The 23,966-nt window shown below is 40.3% G+C and overlaps 2 protein-coding genes across 3 annotated transcripts in view; both read right to left on the bottom strand.

The window, feature by feature from the left end:
- The window catches only part of Mthfs (methenyltetrahydrofolate synthetase), a 30,057-nt gene extending 22,976 nt beyond the window's left edge, over positions 1-7,081 (bottom strand). The window contains exons 1-2 of one of the 2 annotated variants that reach the window (XM_036193194.1): positions 6,924-7,081; positions 2,200-2,461 (exon numbers count right to left, since the gene is read on the bottom strand). In XM_036193194.1, the coding sequence (XP_036049087.1) occupies positions 2,200-2,461; positions 6,924-7,040 (379 nt within the window). In that variant the 5' untranslated portion in view covers positions 7,041-7,081. Of the gene's footprint in view, positions 1-2,199; positions 2,462-6,749; positions 6,768-6,923 lie in introns of those variants that run through there. The other variant, XM_036193195.1, reaches the window with a different exon arrangement.
- A 3,394-nt stretch (positions 7,082-10,475) lies between these two features.
- On the bottom strand, positions 10,476-19,492 carry Bcl2a1 (BCL2 related protein A1). The gene is given in 3 exon segments (XM_036191970.1): positions 10,476-10,502; positions 10,505-10,585; positions 19,073-19,492. Coding segments are annotated over 3 exon segments (528 nt in total).
- Positions 19,493-23,966: the final 4,474 nt, after the last annotated feature.

The following is a 23,966-nucleotide window of genomic DNA, read 5'->3' as shown; positions in this document are numbered from 1 at the left end:
CAAAGGAGTTCAGGGACTGCAGTCACAGTTAGAAAGGAGGGAAACTGGAGATCGGTCCTGAATCTCTCACTGTCGACTGTTAGGAAACGCTGTCCTTCTGCAGAGCACCGTGAGGGAAGAAGGAAAGGCAGCACAGTGCTCTGGGGAGGAGCAGGGAGACTAGCTCAACCAGTGGTCTGGACCTTGGAGTTATCCAGTGTCCCTGCTTTTGGCCACAACAGATCAGCAGGAAGGACTGCCAGCCAGAGACAGAGATCGTTATAGTGTACAGGACAAGACCTAACAGATGGGTGAGCTGTGTAAAAAGGCATCTGAGAGGAATCACTATGATCAGAAAACCAGTTTGAAACTCATTCTAGGGGAACAGATGTAAAGAGTCAAAACCCAGAGACAAAAGCTGGCTGGGCTTAGAAGCAGGTGATAAACATTTTACAAAGAGGGGCTGGGGAAATGTCTGAGTGGCTAAGAATGCTCGCGGCATAAATATGAGGACCTGATCTCAAATCCTAACTGCTATGTAAGAAGCCTGGTGTGGTTGTGTCTGTAACCCAGCAACACGAAGTGAAAGAAACAGGAAGGTTCATGGGGCTTGCTTGGTGCCAGCCTAGCTCCAGGCTCAGTGAGAGGCCCTGGCTCAAAGCCGTACGGGAAAAGTGACAGAGCAGGATACGCAATACACCCCTTTGGCTTCTACTCCTCCACACAGTACACACACATAAACACACCCCATACACATGCACTGCACACGAGTACATTACAAAGAAAAGTCTGGTAATACTCGATAATTGGATGGTTAAAAGGGAGAGAGAGACAAGGATAACTTTATGGGCACAAGCTAGCTACAAACAGAAATAGAATAAAGAATAAATTAAGAAAGTGGAATTAAGGAATGGTGGGCCATCATGATGTTTAACACAAAGCTGAAAAGGACAGCTCAAAGAAGAGTCACAACAAAGACAGATTGACTCCAGAGACATTTAGGGCTGGCTGCTCTGTGTCATCTTCTGTTTCTGTATCACTGTTATCCCACTTGTACTTAAGCCAAGTTGATTAAGGTTGAATCAGACTCTAAATTCTCAGTGGAAGAACTCCCGGCTGATCCAACTGTCTAGGCAGCTCTCACTGTAGATTCAGTAAAGATACAGCCTCTCTATTTCATTCGCCAGCTGGGTTATTATGTTGTAACCTAAAACAGGAATGCCTTATGTGAAATTTTTGCTTGAGAACTTATCATTGCAACTGAGGGCACACAAGCTTACCCCCTCCTAAACTGAGATAACAGAGACAAACCAGGAAGATGAGCAGACCACAGAGGCTGCAGCAAAGACAATCTGAGCTCCAATCAGCTCATCTCAAACACTGCAAGGCTGGATTTATGCTTTAGCACTGAACTTGACATAGTCTAAACTGCTGATGCAAGTAAAACTGCACGCTGAAAATATGATGTTGGGAGGTAACCAACAGCAAGCCTGCCTGCCCAGACACTTCTACAAACAACAGCAGGGATCTCTGCCTCAGACCACAACTGAGAGACTCTAAGCTTTCATTCTCCATGCCACTGCAACTTGGGTTGCAAGTGTCCTGGGAGCAAAAGTCACTGATGCCACAAACACAGCATGGATAAAGAGCAGAGGATGAAAATGAATAAGCCAGTGTTGGGAATGCACATTTTCAAGACCCACCCCTTAGCTTCAATGATTTCAATATTCAGTATCTTTTTATTTGATACTTATATTTGATGCATAGTACAAGTTGGGGTACTTTATTAGTATAAAATTCTGTCCCCCCTGCTACAATGTGAGTCCTTTCAGGTACAGGGTCTTATCTTCCTGTACATACAATAGATCAGACATAAAACAGATGAAAATATCTGGTAGAAGCCAGAGAGGAAATGTATGTGCCCATGAGCTCAGCACTGAAGAGGCAGGATTTGAGAGTTTAAAACCAGACCAGACCCTGTCTTACACACACACACACACACACACACACACACACACAGAGAGAGAGAGAGAGAGAGAGAGAGAGAGAGAGAGAGAGAGAGAGAGGTGGGGGGGGGGATTTTTAGAAGAAGAAAAATTCTGATGACATTACCTAAACATTCAAAGACATCAATTCTCATAAACTAGCCAAGCCTGACCATGCTTAGCATCCAAGTTCAGATGATACAGATTGCATTTGATGTGAGAAATGATGCCTTACCCGTGGATAAGGCCTCCTCCCGAACATCTCCCTCACCAGGCTGATGAATATTCCAGGATGTTTTGGGAAGTGAAGAGATCTCTTCAGGTGATGCTAATTTCACCATATCCATGTGATTGCTCTGGAATCGGTACCGAGGGATGAAGCAGATTTTGCCTTGTTTGAAAATGTCCTTGATGATCTCTTCCGTGTCAATTTCATCTTGCATGCTCAAAAAGATGGAAATTCTTTTGGAATTTTGATACTGACTGTGGGCAATCACCTAAGAGGGAAATGATGGCAAGTATACTTTTTAGGACTATATTTTTCATAAACTGGTAACTCCTCCTACCAATTTCTCCCTTTTGTCATAGCCTTTTCCAAGTAAAGTGATACAGTGAGTGAATGCTATGTCCTGATACCTGGCTTTTATTTCCATACTCAAGATTTGCATATTCGATGATCCCTTTACCTCTCTGGTAGGCCTGTTGTCTGTATGGAAACTCACTGAGAAGACATGAAGTGGAAAAGCTGTCTATCTTCAGAATTCTAGATGTGATCCCAGTTTCCAGTACATGTCAGAGACTTAATAGAAGATTTCTGATTTGTTTTCTCTTTGAGATTTGGATCTCACCAATTTTCCAGTCCTTGGACTGTTTGGCATTTCTCCCACCAATTTTACCCCTTTAAGCCCAGCCAAGACCTAACCTTCCTGACCTCTGCAGAAGCTTTACTACATTTAGAGTGATACACAACTCAGCACTTCAGTCTGTAGGAAGTTAAGTCATGATTCAATCACTGCTTATGTGTCCTAAATGAAGGATTCAGAACCAGTCCTACAAAGTCCACAAAGAACATGCCCTATAAGTCTCTGCCAATGCTATTCCATTCAACTGCTTCTAGTATAAGAATCCTTATTTAGTAGAATCACTCATCAGGCAAAGGGAGCTAAGTTTTGTTCAAAACCCTAGGAACTTACCCAGACTCAGAAGTTGGCCCTTAACTCTCTTTTTAAACTCCATTCCTTTTCTGTTCTCCCCTGTCCTCCAAGCTAAGAAGAGAAGGATAATACAAACAGAGCTTACAAATATGACTGGCAGAAAGGTACAGTAAAGAAAGCCAAGTTACATGTAATACAAAGGGAGGAGAGAAGTGAAGCAAAGCATACCAAACCAGGGCTGAGGAAAAAAGTCAACCTCCAGGTTCTGAAAAGATGTAAAGCTGTTAGAAGGCTTGGCATAGATGAAGCAAATGGAAAGGAGAAACCCAGATTTGGAGGAGGCCCAAGGCTTTGACACCACTTACTATATGAGAAAGTGCTTTTCTTAATCTCTTTAAAACAGAGGATAGAAACCCAAGAGCTGAATAAGCAGTAAGGCACACAGCTACAATTCAGTGTGACTATGCATATGCATCTGCCTGCCTGCCTGCCTTCAAGCCCACTTACATGCTATTTGTTAAGAAGAGAGGAAAAAATGAAACCTGTCACAACAATGGAGACAGTAAAGCAGAAATCTGACTAATTCCTGTAAGACAGAGGGAGAACGAGACAGTATTTCTAGACAAAGCAGCACTAAAAAAAAACATGGACACAGGAGGGAGACAGAATCCATTCTTCCCTTACAATTCCGACCAGTGCCTACAAAAACAGGAGGAATCTTGTAGCAACACACTTTCATTCATAAATATGTATAGACAAGAAGGGCCAGGAGTTTCATTCAGTGGTAGAAGGCTTCACTACCATGTACAAGGTTCTCAGTTAATGCCCAATACCCGCAAAGGACATAAATATACATAGCCAATAAATGATTTTCAACCATTTTGAAAAGCCAAAATACAAATACAAAATAAGATTTTTAAAATGAAAAATGAAAAGAAAATATGATTCAGTGCTAAACCGGTAATTCAAAGAATGGAGATTATTTTTTAATTCTAATTAGTTTTCTTAGACAAGCTGGAAACAATAACTGAATCTATAAAACATCAATAGGCTGCTATGGAAAGGAAGCAGCAAGAGACATAAGAAGTAATTACGGGAAATTAAAACCATGATTAACAAAATGAAAACAATCTAGGAGGAAATCCTGCATGGGGAGACAAATTAGGGAAAACAGAAAAAAAAAAAAATGTTAAGAGACACAAAAGATCTATCTAGACTTTTTACTATCTAATTAACAAGAATTTCTGAAAGATCCAGAGGAAAACTAGTAATCAAGATGTGGTCCTTTGAATGAGAATGCATACCACAGGCTCATCCATTTGAATGTGTTGTTCTCAGATGAGGAACTGTTTAGAAGGGTTAGGAGATGTGCACCTTCTTGTAGAAGGTGGGACATTCTGGGTGGGCTATAGAGAGCACAAAGTTCTTGAGCTCACAGATAAGCACTGGGAAACCCTGAACGGTAAGCACTAAGGTTTGTCTCTTCAAAGGAAGAGATGTATCATTTCTTTTCTGACCAGAAGGCTGGGAATGGATTTGGTTAATAGCCTGATGACCTCTGAACTATCTCTCTGGCCAGACCACACATGGTTCTCCCATATTCTTATGTTTGTCTCAGTCATCCTCCCTAGATGCTTACCTTGAGCAATGTTTCTCAGGCAGTAGAGCCCATCTTTACGGGAGCTGCTACATGTACTTTATAAATGGGAGAAGTGGTTAACAGGGTGGTAACTTCTGCACTCTCTGTACGACCAACACCACACCAGATCTTCCTCCAGACATTTAACATGTCACATGTAGTCAATCTATACAATCCATCTTAATGGGAGAGGACACATGTACCTTGGAAAGAGTTTCAATGTAACTGTGTTTTAAGCTTTGTTGTATATACAGGAGTGAATTAATAAGCACCAGAAAACTTTTTCTCAACATGTGTTGTGCTTAAATATGCCTACAATAAACTGTCCTTTGTCAGACTCTAAAAGTTTGAACCAACACCCGCCACTGAGTCATGTTGAGGCAGGCTTCTTTCTCATTTCACACTGATGACACTCTTCTGGCCTCTATGATCACAGAAACCACCACAGTGGGCTTTGAGGTCTCAAAATCCCACAGCCCATGACAAACCCAGTCAGTCTCTCAGTCTCTCTCTCTCTCTCTCTCTCTCTCTCTCTCTCTCTCTCTCTCTCCCTCTCTCCCTCCCTCCCTCCCTCCCTCCCTCCCTCTCCCTCTTCCTCTCCCTCTCCTCTCCCTCTCCCTCCCTCCTTCTCTCCCTCTCTCCCTCCCATTTTGTGGATAAAATGTAAGCTCTCAGCTGCTTCTCCAGCACCATGCCTCCCTGCCTGCCTCCATGCTTCCCACCATGATTACAGTCTAGTCCTCTGAAACCATAAGCAAGCCCCAAATTAATGCTTCTTTTTATAAGTTGCCTTGGTTATGGTGTCTCTTCACAGCAATAGAACTGTAACTAAGCCACAAGATATAATACATAAATAAAAACATCAGTCTCTAGATTGGAAGTCATAGATGTTGAATAGAATGAGAAAAAAATCAAAAATTTGAAATCAATTGAGCAGTCCAATGGGAGTTGTTGGGTCTAGAGAGATGGTTCGCCAGTTTAAGAGCACTTTAAGCTCTTGCAGACAACCTGGATTCAAATTACAGCACCTACGCCGGGCAGTGGTGGCACATGTCTTTAATCCCAGCACTCTAGAAGCAGAGACCGGCAGATTTTAGTGAGCTCGAGGCCAGCCTGGTCTATAACGGGAGTTGAGGACAGCCAGAACTAACTATACAAAGAAACTCTGTCTTGAAAAACCCAAACCAAACAAACAAACAAACAAAAAAAAACTAAACAAATTATAGCACCTATATGGGGGCTTAGAACCATCCTTAACTATATTTTCAGGGGATCTGGCACCTACCACTTCTGACCTCCAAAGGCACCAGGCACATTCACCCATGTGCACATACACACACACACACACACACACACACACACACACACACACACACACACGGAAAACATTCACACATATGAACTAAAAATAAAGGTTGCCAATCACATTGCTATTTTCTTTTTTAAAAAAATTAAGGATATTAATCTAAAAAAGTTGAGAAGGAAAAGTACGTAAGAAAGAAGACAACGAGTTCCAGACACAACCCTAACTCGGAAGCAGAAACCGGACTGTGCAGATGCAGTTAACTCACACCGTGAAAATTAATCCACGCACAGATAAACTCAGATTCTAGTAAATAAAGGAAGACGCAATTTAAACCTAGAAAAACAGACCCCAATTTAATGTTCTAAGTATGGGATAAATAAAATGTAGCACATTTTTAAACAATTGTATCGCTGAGCCTTATCCCAGCCCTACAATTTTTCATTCGACTGCTCCCTCTGCTAGCCTAGATCTTCTGATCCTTTAAGAGGCAACAATCATCTTTTTCATCTCTATAACCCAACACACAGCAAAATGGTTTACTACTAGGTGTTAAACACCTGTGAACGGATTAAACGTAAACCGGGAAGTGTGCGGCGGCGTGTTTGGACATTCTCTGCATCTACTTAAGCTCACAGCAAGGCCTTTCCTCACAATAACAAAAAACTGCAAAGGAGCCTGGGTCCAACCTCGCTCAGAAGCTCGGGGGCTCTCCACAGGCTCCGCCCCCTGCCCTACAAAGCCAGACTGGAGCCACGAGCATGCGCCTAAGAGGGCGCGCGCAAGGGGGAGAAGTGCGCCTGCGCAGACCCGCGAGCGCAGCCCCAGCTCCCAGGCGTTTAACTCCCGCAGCCTTCTCGTACCTTCTGAGTGAGGAGGTGAGACTGGCGCAGCCGTTCCTCCGCGCTTAAGGCCCGCAAACGCTGCTTCAGCTCCGCCCGCAGGCTCCGCTTGGCGCTGCTTACGGCGGCCGCCGCCATCACGTGGCAAGCACCGCCCAGGCCACGCCCACCCCCTCCTGCCGTGGGGAAGGGGAGTGAGGGGGCGTGGCCTCAGTAGACCGCAGAGGTGCAACGGCCGCTGGGGCGTCCTTGGCCTTTCCTGCTGGAATAGCTGGGGACTGTGCACAAAGCCCCGTACATTTACCCTTCCCCACAGCCTGAGGAGGTAGCCATGCTTCTGCAGAAGGTCCAACCACGGCTGTCAATTATACTTGCGGACTCAGTACGCGTCTAAATTACCTTAACGTTGTGGAGTGCGGGGCTGAAGAGGCATCAGAAGGGCAGAGCGAGCCAGATGCGTGAACATCATTGCCGGTGGACACTTGGCTCCCCTGGCCAAAGGACCGAACATTCTGCTTTACCACAAAGTGCCTTTTCCAGTCAGTTGGCTCATTAATGATAGACTTTGGGGCCGCTGTTAGAACAAATGGCAGACCCTTTCTGGAGATGGATGTCCAGTCTCTGGGGAACTCAGGACTCAGACACCCTGTTCACTATTATAGAAGAGCTTTGCTGCTGTCGTAACCTGCTGTTCAGAGACAGACAATGCCTTTCTCTAACAGATGTTTGACTGAGTGGGGTGAGGAGATTAAAGTAAGTAGATATGAGGGGCACTGACATGGATTGATATCCCCCTGTTACCATTCAGTAGCTGAGGACTGGTTTTTAAGAGTTAATTTTTCAGAGCTGGGAAGATGAGGAGTTGGGTTCAGATCTCCAGCACCCATGTAAAAAGGTATATACTTCATTTCTGTAAAATCTAAGTGCTTGAAGACAAAGCAAGGCAGAAGAGGGAGAACAGAGATGAATAGAATTCTTATCAGGGACTGTAAAACAAGCAGTGAATTCACTTACATCTGTGGCCTCATCTTTATGCTTATAGACCTAACAATTCAGGTCAGTGTGGCACGTAATATCCATTTACCAATACTTGAACGTGAGTGTGGTCTATGGATCAGTGTCCCCAAAAGCATGTCAAGTATGGAGAATCCTGAACCATTCCCAGACCTAGGCGGTCCAAATGGTCCTCAGGTGATTTCTATCTATATTAATGTTTGAGAATCACTACCATAAATCAATGTATGCAGCAAGCATTAATCTGCAGAAGAAATTTAAAACTTAGCACATATGTGGTCCTAGGTTTTATCACCAACACCACACACAAAAAAATTGTACATGTTACTATTGATAAATTGCTGCTATTGAATTCCGGAGGCAGGCTTTTTCTAGATATCCCTGGCTATTCTATGTGGCTTCCTATCATGGGCACATCCCTTCAGCAATAAATAGTCTGTCTGAGTGGCAAAGTTTCTGCTTTGCATATACAAGGCTTTTGGTTTGATTGCCAGTGCTGCAAAAATAATGATAGCTTTGTCCAGTTTGGCATGGGAGAAAGCATTTTTACTTCATCCCAGTCTTTGACAAAAATACTTTAGTTCCATATGTACATTTTCATTTTATATATATATATATATATATATATATATATATATATATATATATATACAACCTTAGGTATAAAGCTAGTTAGGGTTATGAATCTTCAGAGGGTTCTGTATGTCCTCTCACAGGTAAGACTTCATGACAGAATCGCTGATATCTCCATTTCCCCAATTTTTCAACCATCTGGAGCTATTATTTTCAGCAAAAATCAAAATCATAGGAAGACTCAACAACATAAAGGTGTCAGATACTAAAGAAAGATGTTGTACTTGACACTGTAGATTAGCTGAAACAAAAATAGAGACCACGTGTTCTACAGAAACAGGTTGTTAAAGGTCTTACAGGCTAATACCTGAACCTTGAAGGTTCTAGGCCTCTATGAGCTACATAGGTACATAGGAAGACTCAAAACAAAACCAAAAAAAATAAAAATAGAAAAACCACCTCATATAGGATAACTTGAATTGGTTTCACACACTTCTAATCTCAGTATTCAGAAGACTGAGGCAGGAGGATTTCGGTATCAGCTACACAAGGGAGATTGTGTCTTAAACACAGTTTCATGATTTGAATGTGAAATTCCCCCACCCACAGTTTCATGTGTCTGAACACTTAGGCCCCATCTGGTGGCACTGTTTTGGGGTGCTTTGGAACATTTCTAATAAGTAGATCAGTGTGGGCAGCAAAGGTCAAAGGTGGTATCTTGTTCTGATTCACCTCAATAGGATTTTAAGTAACTTCCTACCTGGTCTTGCTTATTCCTTTTCCCTTCTCCAGTTTAAAAGTGGTAAAAAATAAAAGTCCATTCTGTTTAGGATGAAGCTCCATTGCTAGAGTGCTTGCCTTGCATGTACAGAGCCCGGAGGTGATAACGTAGCTGTAATCCTAGCCCTCAGGATGTGGAAACAGAAGGATCAGATGTTAAGGTCCTTACTGACTTGGTCACGTAACTTCATTCTCTCAGTTAGGAATCACATTGCAGAGGTAGTGTTGATAACTAAGATCCCTTATAAAGATTTACCTGGCCTTGGAAAAAGGGGTTCTGTCTTTATTGAATCTATTAATGGTCTCAAGGGAAATGTAATGCAAGTGATCTAGACCAAAATAGAGGATTTCTGTATTGCCATCAAACTTGATCTAAAAATTGGAACATGGTCTAACAAAAGACAGTTTTCTCTCACACACACACAAGTCAAGTTTAAAAATGACTTGATATTCATTCACTTAACTGTTTTGATTCAAACCATTCCAGTTTTCTGACGTAGGAACAGAAAGAGAAGTGATCCCTTCCTGACTACTAGAAAGGCAAAATGATCATATATATAGTCTGACTATTGATTATGACTTGACTCGGGAAAAGTGAATTCTACTTTTTGTATTTTGTATTTTGGAGAAAAATGGGGAGGGGGATGGTTGAGAGAAAAGAAGGCAAGAGGTCAGAGAGAAAAATGATTTGAGTCCTTCCTTTTAGGATATCTTTTCTGACCCCAACACTGCATATCTGACTGTTCTATCCATGAAGTCCAAATGAAAGGCCAGGGGAATTGAGAAGAGAGCATCAACGAGAAACTGTAAGCCACTAGGGATATAGAAAGTGTGGACTCAGGAAAGAGTTAGGAGTCAGATTTTAGCCCCCATACGGTTTAGCCTAGTGACACAGAATGTTGTTGGCTAACAGACACAGCCTTATGGGAGAGTCTCTACCTCATGGCAGAGGGAGAAAAGACAGTGCCCTCCAGGATGTCATCATCAGTCTTTCCTTCAGTACCTGTCCCTGTGTGGAGTATTGTTGGAGTTCCAGGCAGACTTAAAACATGAAGCACATCCAGGAACAGATATCAGTAATTTATTCATTAAAGTGGGAACAAAACATCTGCAGCTCTGGAAAGTCAAGTCCTGTCATCTGAGTTGTTTGCAAATGGATGTACTAAGTGCTGGTCACCATTGTCACAGGTTCCGTTGTCTCTCCGGTCAGTAGTGTTGCTTGAGGAGAAAAAGAGCATATCCCAGATGTGCCCTGTCATTTCCAGAAAGGTCAGCCAGCCAGATTTAGGTTCAAACTTCTTCATGAAGCCATCTTCCTGTGAGAACAAAGTGCAGATTTAAGACTTGGTGAGGGAATCTTCTCCCACTATGTGTAGTCATTTCATTCTAAGTATTGTTCTCTACTCCAAAGCGAAATTCCTTTTAGAAATACCACCCAATGGACGTATTTGAGCTACATAGTTTTCAAGAGTTTTTTTGCGGCCATACATTAAGAAGTATCTTTGTCAATCTTCTATTGCTGTGAAGAGATACCATGACCAAGGTAGCTCTTAATTTAATTGGGGGCTGGCTTATAGTTTCAGAGGCTTAGTCCATTATCATCATGGCAGGAAGCATGGTGGCATGCAGGCAGGTAAGAACTAAGATGACATGCAGTAGCTGCTAAAAGCTACATCTTGATCTGATCCATAAGCAGAGAGAGAGAGACTCTGGGGTTGACATGGGCTTTTGGTGTTTTTGTTTTTGTTTTTGTTTTTTGTTTTGTTTTTTCGAGACAGAGTTTCTCTGTGTAGCTTTGTGCCTTTCCTGGAACTCATTCTGTAGCCCAGGCTGGCCTTGAACTCACAGAGATCCACCTGCCTCTGCCTCCGAGTGCGGGGATTAAAGGCGTGCACCACCACCACCCAGTGGCATGGGCTTTTGAAACCCCAAAGTCTACCCTAACTGACATACTTCCTCCAACAAGGCCACACTTCCTAATCCTTATAATCCTTTCAGAGAGTGCCACTCCCTGGTGACTAAGCCTATGGAGCCATTCCTATTCAAATGACCACAAGAAGTAAAAAAGTAAAAATATTTTGAAAATTTATCTAATTCAATGTATATTTAGTATGTGAATATTCTTTCAGAGTATAGACAGTATAAAGTCATTATTGAGATGTAATATTCTATTTTGCCTACCAGACATTTGAAATCCAAAGAATAGTATGTTCATCTCCATTCAAACTAGCCTGCCTGTAAACTCCAGGGAAAGGAATTCTCTGGTGTTTTGTTTTATTTTCCTCTCTTTTCCTTTCAGGTACCTGGCACTGAAAATTAAATTTATATTTATATGGTTTTTGGTTTTTGTTTGTTTGTTTGTTTGTTTGTTTGTTGTGAGACAGGGTTTCTCTGTGTAACAGCAATGGCTGCCCTAGAACTCACTTTGTAGACCAGGCTGGCCTTAAATTCATAGAGATCCACCAGCCTCTGCCTCCCAATTGCTAGGGTTATAGGACTGCTGCCTACCTGTCCTGAGAATTATAAGGACTCATAGTAAATCCAAATTAAATCAATGTACTTGAGCCTAAGAAAATGTTGATTATTTTCACTATAATTATTTTTGAGGCTGAAATTTTTTTTAAATTAGGAATGTCTAGGCTGGTAGAAATGCCTGTCTAGAATATATGGATTCCTAGATTCAAGCCCTAGAATACACACACACACACACACACACACACACACACACACACACACAGAGAGAGAGAGAGAGAGAGAGACCAAAAATCCAATGAACTGTAGCACACTGTAATAATACGTTAACAACTTGAAAATCTATAATTATACTACTCTTTATTGGAAATTACTTCTTTCCAAGTGCAAACTCTTTATGTTGTCTAATGAGGACATTGAGACCAGGGGGAAAAGGTACCTAAGATAATACAACTCATGGTGTGTATTGGTATATACCATGTTCTCAATACTTAGAAGATGAAGTCAGGGGGATTACTGTAAGCAAGCCTTGACTGCACAGTGAGTTCCAAGCCAGCCTGGGCTACACAGCAAGATGTCGTGCCATAAATAAATAAAAGACAATATAATTCTTTACCTGGACCTGGATTGGGTTGCTAAGTTTACACTCCTTTTCACTTCATGTATTTCAAAACAAGCAAAAAAAAAAAGACTATAAAATTATTTAAAACATTTATTTCATTTATTGTTATTTATTTGTTTGTTTATTTATACTCATTTTATTTCTAGAACTTAACCAAGTAGCCAGAGATGCCCTTGAACATTTGAATTTTCTGTCTCTACCTTCTAACCCTGGGATTATAGCCATGCCCCATCATGCCTGGTTCAGGCAGTGCTGGGGATAGACCCTAGTATCTTGTGCATGCTAAGCAAACACCCTACCAACTGAGCTATGTCCCCAGACATAGCTTGCTTGCATGCTCTCTGTACCACCACCCCTGATATTTTTGATGTTCATCTAGTAAACATTTGCTTTGCATCTTGTAGGTTCCAGGATTACAATGTCTCCAAATGTGTATGCTATAGTGGGACTAATCCAGAAAAGGTGAACCAGGTTTAGCTTCTTGAGAGTCAGGAGAGTCTAGAAATCTCTGCAGATCTTGAAATTAATAGTTGTGTAATCATCAGCAAACCAGGCAGCCACCAGTCAGGGGAAAGTATCTGCATGTGGTGTGCAGAGTCAGCTGTGAGGCACATGATGTAATGTCCCAACAGAAAAAAGAGATTGCTCATTTCCCTTTTTCCTCTTCTCCTAACTTTACATTCTCAAGTATTTCCCACAGTCTTGGTATTTAGACATTTCTTGTTCCCCTTCCAAGAAAGATCATAATCTTATAACAGATAGGTACAGTGATAGCCTCTAAATGACCCTTTACTAACAGAACAGCTGCTTATTTGGGGGCAGTTAACATGCTCACTTGGTACATATTTTCAACTTCTAAGGTAAAGAAAGTAAAAGAAAAAGCTAAATGAAGATATGAAATAGTCATAAATCTATAAGAAACTAAAATTGAAAGAACCACAAACCAGTAAAATATATTTATCAAGAAAGAGTTCATTCAAATGTAAGAGAAAATAATCAGGCCTTAATAGTTAAAAAGAGGAATTCACTGAGACTAAATCACTAATAATATACAGGAAAACACTTCACATTACCATCAACTAAAGAGCTTTATATTACAATACAATCATAATTTTTTATACCTATAAAATGCTTTTTTCAAGCAGATTCTTTCAAAACTATTTCCTTTAGTGATGCAATTTGAATCCTAAGGCCAATATATAAAAATTAATATACAAATAAGGATTCATTGACACATCAGTAATGTAGTAATAAATAAAAAATGCCTAGATCTGGTTATTTCTGGGAGTAGTGAAAATTTGCTAAATTAGACTATTCTGATTTTAAGAAAGGCTAAAGCATAAATAATATACCAAGCTGGCATGTTTTGTTTATATCTTCCAAAATTCATGTTGAGTCTTAACTGCTATTTTGATAGTATTAAGAGTTAGAATCTTTAAGAAATGGTTTGATCATGAGAGCACCCCCTCCATGACTAGTTGGAGACTATTATCCAAGGAGTGGATTTGTTATCAAAAGATGTGTTCAGCCCTCTAGTCATATTTCCTTCCTCCTCCCTTCCCTGCCTCCATCCCTGCCTTTCTACCTCACTTCCTGCAGCAAGCAGGCTCTTACTTGATGCATCTCCTCAGTCATGGTGCCCTTCAGTGCTGGTGGCCTTGGATGCTGACACCCTCAGACTCCCTAACCAACTTCCTTTCTATCATCATTTACTGTGTGATAATCCTTTATAGCATTACAAAGCAGACTGACACATACTGTACCAATAACCCAAAGAAAATTAAAAGCCCTGAATTTTTTTACAGATATAAGTAGATACCACAGTCACTCCTCTAAAGATTTATTTGTTCAGTCATTCATTCTGTTTGGGTGGTCTGGGGCAAAAACTTGATGGTAGAGGGTATGCTTAGCATTTACAGAACTTGGCTATTTATACCTTTGGAAATGCCTTTACTGAGATGAATGGTTACCCAGTCATCTGTACATGTCTGTGTACCCACTCTGCCGATTCACTTTGTCACCAAACTAACCTCACCATTAGAGCAAGAGGAAAGAAGGCAGGAGGGAGCAAGGTGAGGAATAGAAGACCTCTTAGCTTAACTCTTACTATTCTGGCTACTTGGAAGGGACCAATTCGGTGCATCCCCACTTCCAAAAGGGATTTCTTTTTGTGTTCAGAGTAGTTTTAAAAACTATATATTTAAATTTCTTGAAATTTCCCTTGTAATCCCCATATTTGCATAATTCTATTTACATACTCACAAAGTACTCTTATGAGAAAGCTTTCTGGTTCTTTGCATATAGGTATTATTGTCTTCATTTTTATTGTTTATGAAATATTATTATTACATAATATAATTATTATTACATTATGCTATATTATGTTGTTATGCATATTACATAGGAAACATGAATCTTGGAGTACTTCCTAGGTAACTTAACCTAAGTCATGCCTCTAATAAGCAGGAAAATTTGGAGGTCTGGCCTAAGATACCAATGTCAGTTCCTGAGATCTATAGCTGTGTCAGGTACCTTGTGTGCAATAGGCCTATGCTAAGCATGAAAGGTACAGTGATGTGTATAGTAGATATAGTCCCCCTTTGTGGAACTAATGACCAAGTATTCTTCTTTATTCCAAATCCCAGCCACAGAAAAGTCTTTCATTAAAGAGCGTGGAAGTAGGAAAGTCACTTTAATCAAACCAAAGTGTGATTTCTAAGGGGTGAGACATTGAGTTTCATCTTAAGTACATCCTTTGTTTTTCAGATAGGGTCTTACTAAATTGTCCACACTGGCCTTGAAATTCTCCTGTGCTCAAGCAATGTTCCTCTAGCCTTTGCCTCTGTGTAGCTGAGACTACACACACTAGCTACTAAAATGTACTCTAGTGGCTCTAGGAACTATCTTTTCCTCCCAAATGCTCATGATAGCTGAAAAACATCACATTAAATCTTCTACCAGGCATTCTGAGTCTAACTCTGCACTTCAGACTCATAGAGGGAACTGGAGAGGATGATAGTAAATGTAGAAGATTAAGAACAGAGATGACAAGGTGAAACTCAAGAGGATATGGAGGAGAAGGAAAGAAGAGAGGAAAGATGAGAGAGAGGAAAGGGAAGGATGAAAGAACGAGGAGGAGAGTGGTGGGGAAGGATTCAAACTGATTTTTTTAAAAGAAGAAGGAATGAGATTATGCATCTCATTATTAATGCTCTGTCTCATGTTTTTCCCTTTATTGCACCTGAGGTCCATGGTGACTGATATCTAACTGAAGTGGACCATATGACTTTTGGAGTCTAGATTTCCTTGGATTTGCTAAATAGATGCTATATTAGTATTATTAGTATTAGTATTTATTAGTAATAACAATAGTCTTGAAATTGTACTGAGTGCTCATTTGTAGGAATCACTCTGGATGCTTTTTATGTAAGTAACTCATATGATCATTATGCCAGCTCCAGCAGATAGACTGCAGTATGGCCTATTTTTACAGACAAGGAAACAAAGTACAGAGAAGGTATGTAAGTTATCCTGTTCAAATAGATGGTAAGCACTGAGTGCTGAAATAAAGTCAGCCCTGTTTGAATTGGAGTTGGTGTTCCTAATGTCTGTGCTGTACTTCTCTATCACATCTTGGTTTAAAACTTCCCATAAAATTTCAGGCATATTTCAAGTGTAACAAGACCATAGCTTGCATGTTTATGATCATTTTAGAGGTTTCTCTTTCAGAAAAGGAAAAAGGAAAAATTGTAAAATACCCATTTCCCCTTCCTACTGGATCCCCTGACTACTAGCAAAGACATGAGCATTTTCTACAAAATGAATCATTCATCAGAGCAGATTTGTCAATGGCAATGTGGAAAAAAAAGTGTTTGCTATGCCTGTATGTACTGGCTCACTATAGCACTATTTGCCATCAACAGAATAAGTGATTTCTGTTGACTGGAATACAGTATTAAGATTGCTTTACAATGATCTTAAAGAGTGCTTCTAACATGTCTACAGCATAAGCTCCCAGGTGTAAAAGAAAAGATCTGAGAATTCATCTAGGAGCTTTATGAAGGGTAAGGGTGTGGGGGGAGGTTGTGTGTGTGTGTGTGTGTGTGTGTGTGTGTGTGTGTGTGTGTGTTGCATGAGATGTACTTTTATATCTCTATTAGGATAAGTTTTCCCTATTATATACATGCTAATATCTCTATGATTTCCAGGCTAATCCATTTCTAGAAAGTCTAAGAGACCATTCCATACCCTTCATTCTAAAAATTTTTTAATTCTAAAAATTCACACAATATATTATATTAACATGTATTTAAGTAACATGTTTTCAGTATCTTCTACATACTGTGCTAGACAATGGCAACACAGAGTAAACCTAAAGAGCTTGTACGACTATTCTCTATAGGTTCACTGGTGGCCTCTGTGCTAGAAGACACCTGCCTTCACCTTAGGTGTACACAGTGCAGCAGAGGTATTCCTGAGTACTTCCCACAGGCAACCAGGAGAAACATAACCAAACATCTGACATGTTTCACCTAGACCCAAATTAGAAAGAAGAGCTACAGGTAGTTGAAAGTAATTGAAAAGAAGGACTGCTTTACAGTAAGACATAGCACTGAGCAAGCAGACTCAACAAAATAGAAATGGAACAAAGTCTGTGTTCAATACAGTCAATTACATCAAATTCCAAACACTTGTAATTATTGAAGACAGCTACAGTTTTAGGAGATAATCAACCAATGAAATGAAATCTGCCACATATAAAAATAATTTGCATTCAGGTTGTTCAAAGAATCCCTTTGTTAATAAAAACAATTGGAAACCAGGCAAAAGAAATAAGCAGGCAATTCTTTCAGTAAGAATTAGTCAATGAACATGAACTTGAGCTCAACATTAAAAGAACTTTAACTATACTAGTAACCTAGGGCAAAATTAATTAACATAAGATACTAAGTATATGTATTAACAAAGTAGAGACATTGTAATAGATTACTAGGGCCTCCTTGTACCAAGGAAATATTGAATACTCTAACATGCTGCTGACAGGATTATAACTTGGTAGAACCACTATGGAGCAGAAAAATCTAGTAATTTCAAAACGGATATAAACCATGAGCAAATGACCAAATATCCACCCTAGAAAACAACTATACACAGGAAAGGATACATATTGATATATTCAAAGAAACATTGCTTGTGACAGAAAACTCTGGAAATAGCCCAATTAAACAGCTTTCAACAGCATGTACATTCAGCAGAACATATTAAGAACTCTTTTAATTTTTGTTTATTTATGGTGCTAGGGATTGAATTAGGGGCCTTGTGCATGCAACACAGATGCTGTACACACAATTGTTCTACTTCCCCAATCCCTAAAGTGTTCTTTAAAATACTATTTTAAGTACCCTGGGTTGGAAAAAAAAAGTTACAGAATAAGTCCATGTACTATTTAGGGTGGACAGATTAAACAGACCTTCATATGACCCGATCTGGCCTTCTACTGACTTGCTATGGATTTGAAGATGACCCTGAACTTTTGGTCCTCTTATCTTTTGTTCCTGAGTTCTGGAATTACAGATGTGTTCTGCTATGTCTAGCTCATATACTAATTTGTAAAGTATTTTTCAGAAAGACTACTATGAGGCTGAGGGTACAGTGCAGTGATAGAACATGTGCTCAGATTGTATTAGGCTCTAGGTTTGATCCCTGGTGACAAAAGGCTGGGGCAGGCGTCTTGCTAGCCAAGTATGATAGTGTGCATCCAGAGTCCCAGATCCGTGGAAGGTTGAGAGTGGTAGTGTTATTGTCCTCTGGGAGTTGGAAGCCAGCCTAGGCAACATGGTGAAATCTCTTCTCCAAATGGGCATGGGAGATGCTACAAGTATTTTCTTTGGGTGTGTTCAATAAACATGCTTTGTATATACAATAGTAACAGTGGACATTGCTTGAAAGAGATAAAAGCTGGGGATGGAAGAGAGAATACATGGGGATAGAAATGTATTTCAACTCTGTATTAAGCATATTGAAACATATAACAAAGCATCTAAATCTAGCTGAGCAAGGCTTCTGGATCATCTGAGCTCCAAAAATTCTTGACACAGTCCTGGCTTTTTGAGATACTGATGTTTTAAAAAAACAAAAAAGCAAATTTTAATATTTGAAAATGCCTTTAAAAGGGTTCCTTCCAGCGAGGCAGTACAGTATTTATTTGTATCATGAAACTTTAATAGCCCATAATTTGTATATTAGAAAAATGGGGAAAGTCAATGTATAAGTAAGGAATGCACAAAACTGTGCAGCTGGCTGTTACAACACTGCAAAGTACAAATGAGAAGATCGAATTCCAGCTCTTACTGTACTAATTCTCCATTGTCATGAGAATCCTAGCAAAAGGCAGACACTTGAGGGTCTGCACTGCTGATTCTGAAAATGTAGGCAAACGCTGCTGCTTCAGTCCCAGACCTCATGACTAATTCCTAAGCTAGAAGAAACACTAGACAAATGTTTGCCAACCGTAAAGTTGTAGGATCCATTGGAAATGACCCAGGAGATTTCTGCTTTGTTTACTTTTAATTAAAAGCATCTAAAAATAAGGTCTACAAATAGACTGAAATCTTTTTGTTGGTATTTTCTTATTTGTTTTAGTTAGTAAGGAAACTCTCCATTCCAATTTTGCAGTAGAGAAATGTAAAAAGAATGTCATCACACTTACCCAGCCTCCATTCTGCTGTATCCATTCTCCTGTGTTATTCATTATGAATTCAGCCACAAAACTGGAAACTTGCTTGAAAGCACCAGCATCCATGCCAATCTGCTCTTGTGGGAGTTTTTTGAGGAGAACACCTCCAAAGGCAAATACAGTCACAATCCTTCCCCAGTTAATGATGCCGTCTTCAAATTCTTTTTCCATCACTTGATTGAATATAGTTCTGGCAGCATCTATGGATCCCACATCAAAACCATCCAAGTATAGTTTCAGATTCTTTTCCACTTTTTTTTGAGCTGAGAAAGCAACTCTTTGTAGCACTCTGGATGTTTTGCTTGGAGCCGATTCTAAAGCGGGCACCTGCAGGACACACTGAGGATAGTCCTCAGCCAGAGAGTGGATATACATGAGCTCACAGTCAGTCATCTCCCCTGGCAGAGCTGACTGGAGCTGTCCACCCGGAGGCCAAGGAGGCAACTAACACAAAGACAGGATCTGGTGGCGGAGCGGTAATCATATTTGGAGGCTGCTGGAATTTCTCTTTACGTAGGTCACTGTGTGGGCTATGTGTGAAAGCAAAAGCTCAAACTGTGAAGGAGGAAAATGTTTCAGAGCAACACCACTTCCTCTTATGGTTCAGTTGAAGTATCAAAAATGAGAGGAGGTATAGAAATCAGATTCCCGTAGGTTCCTGGGAACTAGAGGCTCCTCTGAATCACTCTGGCAATATTACCCTTGAGATGTAGATATACTAGGTTGAAAGGAGAAAAAGTTAGCTTCTCATATTTATAATTTCTGATAGGATACAATTTGGCTTTAAGCCCAACTTAGGACATATTCTCTTTTAAGTGTATATCTATTTTTGTTTTATGCCTGTGCCTGAGTTTATGTATATGCAGCATGTGCATGCAGTACCCATGGAAGCCAGAAGAGGGGTTGGACCCCTTAGAACTGGAGTTACAGGCAGCCTGGTATGGGTTCTGGGATCTGAACCTGGGATCCCTTGAAATAGCAACAAGTGCTCTTAACTTCTGAGCCACATTTCTAGTCCTTAATACACATCCTTAAATCATATACATTGTCCTGTATCTGGGTCAGAAATCATGAGAGAAATTAGGAGGAGCAATGATCTTAGAGTCACAATGCCTGGTCTCAGTTGTAGACAAGTCCTTCTTCCTGTTTACTGTGGCTGCGGCCTGAACTTTGTAAAAGGAAGCCATCTAGACTGACTTTAGAGGGTTGAGGTGAAACCAAAGGAGATGACCTAGATGATGCACCTGTCACCATGTCTGGTGAGATTAGGTGCTTCATGGTGCTGCTCTTCATTCTTTTAAGAATTGGTGATGATATGACTTCTCAGTCATCTCCCGACCCAGTGAGTACAGAACTTCAGAAGTTAACAATTTGAAAGCCTGCATTTTGTTGAGCTTTGGTAGCACTTCTGAGAGACGCTTAGTGGAGATGGTGCAATCAGTGGCTAAAGCAATGTTGCCGACTTTGGGTTGAATCTTCAGTCTTCTCACCTAAGTATGTAGCAGTGAAAGCAGCTGCTTAATGCATGAAGATGAGGGGCCTTGCTTGTCTGAAAGCTTCAAACTGAAGAGCCAGTGTTGGAGAAATAGAGACAATTCCTAGCTTTGGAAAAGTCAAATGTGTTTTTACCTCCTTCTATACATGCCATGTATGATTTTGATTCTTTGCATCAGATTCTCATGAGCAACTGCAAACATGGAAGACAAAGTCATTTCCAACTTGTATTTACAATTCATCACCATAGAGTTGAGGAGGAGGGGAGAGATATTGCTTAGGGTGCTTGGAAATAAAGACATATGGTAGCCATGGAAATACATGAGTTATTGATTCAAGGCAGGACTGTGAAGCCACCCTCCTATACAACTGGTTATACAACTTTCCACAACAAGTAGATTATATTAATCTGCTTGAGAGCTCTTAAGCCTGAGCCTACTTTTCATGCTTTTTTCCTTTCCCACATGGATCAGTCCTGAATTATTCTCTTGCAGCCTGCCAGTTTCTTCTAGCTCCCTTCCCATCTCCTCTAACAGCATTTTCCTCAGCTATCTCCTCATATCTACTTAACATAGAGCCTTCTTTTTGGAGTATCCATACAGAACAGAATTCATGGTTATAGGGCCACCACCATACTTCTATTAAATTTTACCGTGCAAAATTCCTTTGTGATTATTTCTGTTAGCCCACAGAATCACAAGGCCATGGGCAAACTCCTTTCTGGCTTCTAACCAGATTTGAGCATCCTAAGAACCACTGAAATGATAGGAGGATTGTGTACACACACACACACACACACACACACACACACACACACACACACATTCCTATGATCCTCAGAATTTCAGACAAAGTAGAAGAATGTAGCTTGAGAATTTTAATAAATTCTTCTGTGGTCAAGGGTATCTTTTACATCTCTTAATGCTTATTGCTCTACCTATTGCCCAAGTCTGGGACCCAGGAAAGGCAAGTAGTTAACCTTTGTTGAATAAGTGAAATACACTTACTTCAAAACTAGAGGTCCAACTATATTTAGATGTCATATTTCTGAAATATTGTTCCAAAAATGAGCTGTTTTTTAAGTTTTTTAATTTTGTTGCTTTATTTAATTTATTTTAGGGGGTTTCCAAATAATTACATTTTAAGACTAGATGAAAGAGAAAAAGAAAAATTTTCACCACCACCACTGAAAATAAAAGAAGGAGAAGAAGAAAATTAAAAGGGAATTTCATAATATCAAATAAAGTGTAAAAGGTCTAGGGGCAGAGTAGTACACAGAGGAAAGTGAGGGTAAGAGGCATGTAGCTGACCAAGAAGCACATGCAAGGACATGGAAAGTATCCACTACCACTACAGTCTGCGGCCATGGGTCTTCATTCCTTGCTAGTTCTATATGTAGAATTTTGTGTAGAATAGAGCCTAGCCCAATACACTCTGAGCAGGTCAACCATACTAGGTGGAAACTGAAAAGCATACATTCGTTATATTACTCCATAAATGTAGACTAAGGGACAATGTACCAGCACTGTTGTCTACTAGGTTGAAAAGAAAAAAAAAAAAAAAAGCTTTCCATCTTACAAAGAGGAAAAACAGCATGCCATACATAGTCCAAGGATCTATTGAATGGAATGATTAGAAGAGGTCACTCTAGTAGATTCAAATATAGAAGTATTTCCAGAATTGCAAACTAAGGTGGTCATAGTCTTGAGGCCGTACCATGGCTCTGAAGCTCTGAACTTTATCTATTGTGAATTAATTGTGGCAGGCTGATTAGAAAGAGAGATGGTGAAAAAAGATTTGCCAATATTTCCATATTTAAAAAGTCCTTTGGCTCAGGGTCTGGCATTTATCATAGCTGTAGGGAAGCTGGTTAGCAGCTTGCCTGAGTTCAATCCCCAGCAACACAAATACGAAAGAAAAACATTTATGACCTGACCAAGCCTTTGTTTGTGCTTATTTTATCCAGAAGATTCTATTGAAGAAGCTTGATAGCCCAGCTAGGACTGAATGAACTAGTAATGACTGCCATGAGAACAACAAGAATATGTGTCATCTTAATAACAAATTAAGAACTTCATCCTTTTGTACATTTTTTTTTGCTGTCAATGTTTTGATTATTAAATAGTGTGTACATCCTTGTGTGTTTTTGCTGAACTTGTAAAAGTACTCCTATGTCCAACTATCTATGTTTGTAATAAGCCAGTCTCTCAATACTCAAGGTTTAAAGTAGTAATCATGTGGGGTGTGTGTGTGTGTGTGTGTGTGTGTGTGTGTGTGTGTGTGTGTGTGTGTGTTTCTCAAGACACTGACATTTGTCAGGACCCAATAGGGCTAAACTGGTATTCATTCTTTAATGTCTAGGATTTGGCTGAAATGACTTAAAACAGTTGGGACTCTTTTCTCTTCTGACCAGTAGAAGGAATAGTTGTGATAGGAAACAAGAGGACAGAACTCCAAGACCATCCCTGCTGATGAAGACCCAGGATGATGCAAGCTTCAAGACAAGGTAAGTAAGTTTCAAAAAAACTACTGAGGTCAACTTCTCTTTCCCCTAAAGGAGGAACCTGAGAATTTGCTGGACTTTTGCTGCTTCCTCAGAAGTGACATGGGGAAGTTCTGACTCTGCTTGGCTCTTTATATAACTACTTCCCTATTCTGAAGCCCTGACCAAGGCAAGTTCTCTGTCAAGAAAGATGGTCTTTACGTATACAAAATAAGGAGACGATCTCTCCAACGTCTAGTTGAGGAAAGGTTTTTTTTTTATTGTACATATGAGGGAGAGTATATTCAGAGATATCTAGATGAGTCCAGAGCAGGGAGAGAAAATAGTAGACTAAACATGACCAGTAAGACTGAACTGGGCCATGGCGGGAGGGAGGAGCGAGAGAGGAAGAGAAGAGAGAGCTAAGAGAAGAGAGGGCCAAGAGAAGGGACCAAGAACCAAGAAAGAAGAGAACCAAGAAAGAAGAGAACCAAGACAGGGGCTGGAGAGATGGCTCAGTGGTTAAGAGCACTGGCTACCCTTCCAGAGGTCCTGAGTTCAATTCCCCCATCTTTAATGAGATATGGTGCCCTCTTCTGGCCTGCAGGCATATATGCAGGTAGAACACTGTATATATAATAAATAAATAAATCTGGGATTAAAGGTGGTGCACGCCTTTAATCCCAGCACTCAGGAGGCAGAGCCAAGTGGATCTCTGTGAGTTTGAGGCCAGCCTGGTCTACAGAGCGAGATCCAGAACAGGCACAAAAACTACACAGAGAAACCCTGTCTCACAAAGAATCAATCAATCAATCAATCAATCTGAAAAAAAAAAAAGAGAGACAACCACAACAACATAAAGAGGGCACATGTCCAAAATGGCAAGGTTCT

The sequence above is a fragment of the Onychomys torridus genome, chromosome 7, assembly GCF_903995425.1.
Source record: "Onychomys torridus chromosome 7, mOncTor1.1, whole genome shotgun sequence".
NCBI classification, from domain to species: domain Eukaryota; kingdom Metazoa; phylum Chordata; class Mammalia; order Rodentia; family Cricetidae; genus Onychomys; species Onychomys torridus.
Note: the sequence above shows the minus strand (reverse complement) of the source record. Positions and strands in the feature narration are given on the sequence as shown.